This window comes from Exserohilum turcica, assembly GCF_000359705.1.
Source record: "Exserohilum turcica Et28A unplaced genomic scaffold SETTUscaffold_8, whole genome shotgun sequence".
Lineage (NCBI taxonomy): Eukaryota > Fungi > Ascomycota > Dothideomycetes > Pleosporales > Pleosporaceae > Exserohilum > Exserohilum turcicum.
The window spans coordinates 1831825-1838490 of record NW_007360299.1 but is presented as its reverse complement, the minus strand read 5'-3'; the positions used below and the strand labels follow the sequence as shown (position 1 = coordinate 1838490).

The 6666-nt window shown below is 44.8% G+C and overlaps 2 protein-coding genes across 2 annotated transcripts; one reads left to right on the top strand and one right to left on the bottom strand.

The window, feature by feature from the left end:
* Positions 1–1652: 1652 nt before the first annotated feature.
* Positions 1653–2102, bottom strand: SETTUDRAFT_98903 (uncharacterized protein; the record flags this gene model as incomplete). Its single annotated transcript, XM_008032909.1, has 1 exon — positions 1653–2102. One exon carries the CDS (start codon positions 2100–2102, stop codon positions 1653–1655), a length of 450 nt encoding a protein of 149 aa, XP_008031100.1.
* A 371-nt stretch (positions 2103–2473) lies between these two features.
* On the top strand, positions 2474–2986 carry SETTUDRAFT_24104 (uncharacterized protein; the record flags this gene model as incomplete). The annotated part of the gene is made up of 1 exon (XM_008032451.1): positions 2474–2986. The coding sequence occupies one exon, from the start codon at positions 2474–2476 to the stop codon at positions 2984–2986; it is 513 nt and encodes a 170-aa protein (XP_008030642.1).
* Positions 2987–6666: the final 3680 nt, after the last annotated feature.

The following is a 6666-nucleotide window of genomic DNA, read 5'->3' as shown; positions in this document are numbered from 1 at the left end:
GCTGCACTAGCCGTCCTAACTCGGACCACCCGCCACGGCCGCACCACCAAGCTACTAAGTAGTGTGGGTGGTCAATGCGTGCAACGGGTCAGACAATGCAACACCACCACTAAAATGTCCGCCTATCAAAAATGAGGCTGTAGAGCACTATACAAAAGCTATTATCACGAGATTTTTTGGTGGAGTAGTCTAAATAGTTCAAAAAACAATCCTATCTACTCAAATTTCTTTAGCAGTTTGATGTTGCGGCCGCGCATCGTTGTTTTGGTGGTGGGCTGCGCAGCCGACGATGCAGACGCACCACCACTTTGGCTGCCTGCATCACCACCACCCTTTGACTTTTTTGACTTTTGAGACGATGAAGCTTTTCGTTTAGGTATATTTTGCTTATCGCGAGCTTTTTTTGAAGTTGCGACTGCGCGATCGCGAGCTTTTTGGGCGCGTCTTAACTGGAGTTCTTTGGCCCTCACTTCTCTCTCTTTATCCCTTGCTATTTTCTTTAACTCCTGCGCAGTCCTTGCCTCGTTTATTAATTTTTTTCGTAGAGCTATACTAGCAGCTCGTTCCTGTTGTTTCTCTTTTTTTGGAGTTTTTCAAGCTCTTCTTGGTGTTTTTTTTTGACGTTCTTGAGCTCTCGCATCTTCTATTGTCCTAGGACTCCACACCACCGCTGGAGTATGATACTGCTTGCTTTGCTGGAGCTCTAGAGGCTTCTTTTGCTTCTTTAGATAATTTTTGATAGCAAGTACTTCTCGTAGATTAGTGTTTTCGTGGTGCAAAATCTCGTTGTTAACCTAGAGTGAAGCAATAGTATCTTTCACCGCAGAGACCATAACTTTAGCACAACCCGTCATAGTTTTGTCTAGAAAATTAGACAGCTCTCTTGCAGTATCCCCATCACCGTGCTCTCCAAGTTCTAGATTAATATCTTGTTGTGGTGTTGACTTTTTAAGATGTTTAAGCACAGCATTACCATCCTGCAGGTGGACGCCAGTAGCTCAAAAACAGCTTAGTATCTTGTTAGACGTGAACGCCCGTGTCCACGCCACCCAAAATAACTATAAAAAGTCACTTTTGTGCACCTCCACCAAGCCTTGACTGCGGTAGGACAGACTATTAAGTTCTTCAGTATACGCGCTCAAGAGGGGCTTAAACATGCCAACGTCAAGTGGCTGGAGTCAGTAAGATGAGTAGGGAGGGAGAGTAGCTAGGAGAATCCTGTTAGAGTCACAAAACTCTCGAAAACTTGGAGTCTAATAACTCCCATGACCGTCTAGGATCAGCAACCGATAATCGCGCTTTGCTTTGTCTTTCGTTTAGCGCTAAAACACCTGCTTAAGCCAAGATAGCCCTAGGATATCATTACTCCAGCCCAAGTCGCTAGTAGCAAAAAACATCTAGTATTAGGAAGGATCTAGGTGCTCTACCCAGTTGTTTCAAAGTCCAGCTTTACCCTCAAAGATTATCATAGGCGATATCCAGCTCCCGTCAGCACAAATACAGTCTAAAGTTGTTATCCACTCCCTGCTGCCGTCTCTAACAGCTGCTCGAACTTTCTTTTCATCCCAAAGTCTCTTGGAGAACACCCTTTTGGTCCTTGAAGTGACACCAAGGAGAAAGCCCTTTTCGTCCATATTATAGATATTTTGCGGCTAGATATCGTATTTCTCAATATAATCGTAAAGTAGACGGAAGTAATTATAGTAATCTTTAAAATCGTTAGCTTTTTTGCAGTTTTGGTCGATGCCGGCGGTGTTTCTGGTAATAATTTTCTCTCTATTCCGCCAAAGAAATCTTGTAAACCAGCTGTTAGATAGCTGTCTTTTTGCAATATTAGCAACATATTTTTTAATCATCTCTTGGGACGGTGGAGTACTACGCTTAGAGAGTTTTTCTATGTGCTGGACAAGGTATTTCTCTTGTTGTGGTGAGAGTAGTCGTCGTGGGCGTGCAGCGGCTGCACGCGACCGCGTTTTGTTTTGGTGGCGACGCGTTAAAGTTGATGCCGCAACACCATATATTTTTGCAGCTGTACGGTACGAGATTTGTCCTTCTAGACCTTGCGAATTGATTGCCGCAAGCGCTTTTTCGATAGCTGTCATGGTGGTGGAGTTGTGGGGATTTGAAATTGGTGGGTTCTACTTTGGGAGATGCAGGGGGTGTTGCATTGTCTGACCCGTTGCACGCATTGACCACCCACACTAGATACAAGTAGCCTATCATAATCGCAATGCTATAATTACTACAACACTATAAAATCTCGTGATAATAGCGACTGTGGGTGGCTGTACAGCCTCATCTTTTGCAATAGGTTTTTTGGTAGGGTGGGTCATTGCGCGTCCTGGGTCATTGCGCGTCCATGCAGGTTAGCTAAGTACCCAAGTAAGCCAGAGTGGATCACACCGGCTATCTCCGACCAGCCAAGACGCAGACACGAACTACCCAAGGCCCTCACCCCACACTATCTCCAATCATGGCAAACGCTACTCTATCCAAAGACGCCAGCATTGGCGACTCTACTCTATACGAGCAGTTTCATGAACTCAGCCAACTCTGTTGTAAAGATCGCGAGGCAAAGCTCCAGGTGTTCTGCGAGAGTTTTTGGGACAGGCTTGAACGCAGCCCCCGCCCTATAGATGCTCTTCTTTTAGCTTTTACAACTCTCCTTGCCAGCGATAATAACCTTCCACTTGTTCAATTAGTTATTCCTAACCTTCAACCTGCCGCCGTCATCCCTACCAACTCTCTAAAGAGAGACCTCGTACGTCGTTTTCAAGGCCGGCAACCACTATTCGAGCTATCGAGCAGTTACCATCGGACACGCCATTCTGAAGCCCATCATCAGTTTAAGGAAGAGAAAAAGGCTCTGCAAGAGGCAGAGCTGTACCGAGCGAGCATTTTGCTCTGTGGTCATGGCAATCCTAGCGAGGCATACAAGGAGCGTGTACGCCAATGGCTACTCGGTTTCCCTAAAGAAGACGTATAATGTATATATCAGATTTTAGGTCTATTATGCGAACTGTTTAGTATAGAGAAACATCCTCATAAAAAGTTTTGTCATAAAGCTATGATAACGTAGTTGAGTTTGCAAAGTTGGGCTCTGCTGTTGATGTCTGATGTCAGTACATGTACCTAGTCATCATTGGTTAGGAAGCCTATCATGAAATTTTATGCAGCGCTACACAGTCGCTACTGGTTCTAAAATTGCTTTACACGTGCTCATATGTGGGACCTGATAGTGGTAATTTCAGCAATGAAAAAAAATTCACATCACGTCCTATTAATAATGATTATTCAACGACTTGGATGCACATGAAGTAACCATAGAAGGGGTGAAAGTGGACCATAGTCATCAGCTATTGTTAACTAGCGTGTACTGGGACAATGGCCTGGGGTAAAGAAGCCTGGAACAGGAGAATGTGGAGCGATCAAGAGAAAGCCATATAGGTAAACTTCGTTATTCATATAAACGTTTTATTACCCTTGCAACAGCAGTTTCTAGTCATAACATTTGTATAACCCTATCACAAGCCTGTGAGAGGATATCGCACTAACATAGGTCCTTCTTCAAGTCATTCACGAGAGCAAAAAAAAAACAATAGCTGTAGCTCTAGCAGCAGATTGTTGTCGAGTTAGATGTCAGTTGAGCCCATATCCAATTGTCGCTAACCTGATACGCATCACGTGATAGCCTTGCACCAATGCCTCGCCCTCCACCTGCCTACCACAACTACCCACGGCCACTATCGCTACTAGCACTGCAGCTGCTCCTCAAAGCAAATTAATACTCCTAGAGCCCGTAATAGAGAAGACAGTAAGTGCATCCTATAACTGCGTTATTGAATTTCTTTTCCAACACCCATAGGGTGGTAGCTCATGTTGTTCAAGTTGCGCTCTACTTTGTTTGTCTGTTTACAAGCCAATAGATGCCAACCAGAATCAGTATCAATTACCTACGATGATGGAGGGTTAGCCGATACCTTTCCAAATCAAGGCAGGGGCATGCATCAGCCAAAGACTACGACGATGGCGACCAAATCAACGTCAACAACGGGCGAGCTAGGGATTAGGATGCCGAAGCCGCGGACTAAAACTCTGCCTACATATACCCCTTTTACGCTAATTCTGCATCAGCAACCGCAAAAACCACCTTATTCAATCACAATCCCAATTCACACACCTATCACACACATGCTGTATTATGCCCCACTTTCTACGCCCTTGACTGCGAGAACTTTCCGTCTTACCAACTTTCCGTAGCCTCCACCACGCATTTTTCTACATATTTGTAGTTCACAATATCGTCGCACAATCTCACCGCTCCCAGTTTCAGCACCAAAAAGACAATTTCCAACCCAAGGAACCTGTCTAGTATCACAATCGAGCGATCGATCCCAGTCCGTGCATTGATTGCACTACAGCACGAGACGTGAGCGATGCCTCTGTCTCAGTCGGGCCGCCAAAATGGCTGCAAACCCAGCTTTTGATATGCTTAAGAACATCGCCACAGAGTTAGTTGTTAATAATTTTCTCTCCAGTCAATTTCAGGCATTAGTCACCCTCATTGTAGACTCTTTAAACAGTACTAGTGAAATTGTAAACCATCTAAACAAGACTATCAAGCGGGAAACAATCTAGACGAGAACGGCAAGTCACGGAAAACCCAAGGGATTTTTCGGCGACGTGCTGCTCAATCAATCTAAAGTTATCGGTCAAGGATTCTTTCATCCTATCGGGTTCATCGCTCACGTTGTACTCGGCTCCCGTTATGCAATACATACCCAACTCGGCTAGGATTTCCAACTACATTCGCAACAAATGTTTAGGCTAAAGTCACACCAAATTATCAAACTAGATAGTTAGGCGCTCTGGAAAACCATCGTTTTAAATAGCAGAAACACACACCTCTCTATCTAGAGCTTTCTATATATTACAATGTTAGGTGTGACATTTCGCTCAAGCGAACGCGAACACCTTCCACCACTCTCCTATTAAAGATCATTCAAATGCCCAGATTTTACATACTCTGAGACTCCCTACAGCCACTCAAATTCAACCTTTTCACACACTTTCAAGCCTCTAAGTCCAAATTTGGCAGTTTTACTAGGTTACCTCACCTTGTCTCATCTTCAATAGAAGAATTCTTGAATCACTATAGTTAAACCAAAGTCTTTACAGGCGAAACAAAGGGCTGTAGTTGATCGAATCCCGCCTATAAGTAGATGGATCACCGAACACAATGCATTTCGCATGCTATCTAATGTCTGCATACAAGGATTTAAGGACCATAAAAAGCAGATTAGTGTAATACGAGGTATATTTCCCCAGCACCTGATAGAAAACTAGTGTAGTATTAACCCGAGATATTCCAGCACCGGATTACAGTGCGCTCGATGGGGGACTTATTTTCGACCCCCCAGAGGGGTTTCCTATAGACATGGACCCTTCTGCCGTTTGGGCTTAGGTCAATGAACATCAAGATAAGAGAAACCTGAAGGTTGTGCCAATCGACGTCAAACTTACGGTCAGCCATCGATCGGCTCATCAGATTGCCCCCATATTCGTGGTTGCACCCCCTGCGCATCCTGAACTCTTATGTTTGTTGCCTATCAATAGCTATACAGCCTTGTATGCGAACATCAGATTAGAATACATAGACACCCAGACTCTTGTCCAAAACGAGTCCAGCAAGGCACACAGACTGCAACAGCGTGAACCTCTGCACATCAGCGCCTTTTTGGCGCCGTTCGCGGTACGTCGGCGCAACCTCTTTGAAGCACTGTTGAGACTTAGAAATGCGTTCCAGGGTCAATCGACTTACACAAACCCCTCTAATAGTGTGACACTACGAGGTTGGACGCCGCCAAACCCTGATTCCAATCTCAAAAAGATCATGACAGTATTAGGGGAGCGCCAGAACTCTTCCGCAAGGATTATCCAAAAGCTTGTATAGATGTTTCGCGCTAAGCCGGACTGCGACCTAGAACTTTCGTTCAATCTTGTACAACCCTTGAGCTGCGACTTGGTGCTTCGAGACAAAACGTCATCCACACAATATCTCATCGAACACAAGACGATGACTATATCCAAGGGTACGCAGTCTGAGCCTATCACACTGATACCATCTCTGCAGTGGATCAAGAAGGAATCAAACTGGCATTTTCTTTTCTTGCAACACGGCGACTGGCTCGTGATTCACACGCGAGGAGGTCACGAGAAGGATAGTAATACTCCAGCAGCCTCTATTGATCTCAGAAGTCTAGACGCAGCCTCTAAAATTGCTACCACAATACGTAGCCATGGCGGATTAGCTAAACAGAGACTCCAAACCAAGTGGCGAACCTTGGAGTTGTACGAGGACAGCCTTCCAGATGAAAGGAGTAAGTCAATGGAGCCAACAATGCAAAAACCGAGTGTACGGGCTATTATTATTATTATTGTTCCATTAGAGTCTAGTGAGCTCGAGGCTATGTAAGACTTTGGCCGAGGCCGTTCTAACTAGATTTATTTACAAATACGAGTTTGTGCTTGAAGTGTGTCTGTGGTGCTTCGGCCTTTGTCTAGGTAAGCGATAGCTATCGCTTACTAGACGCCTAGTGCTAAAGAGCATTTTGATAACAGAAAGAGATGTTAGAAAGCAAAGCAATCCTCTAGCGGGCTCTTTTA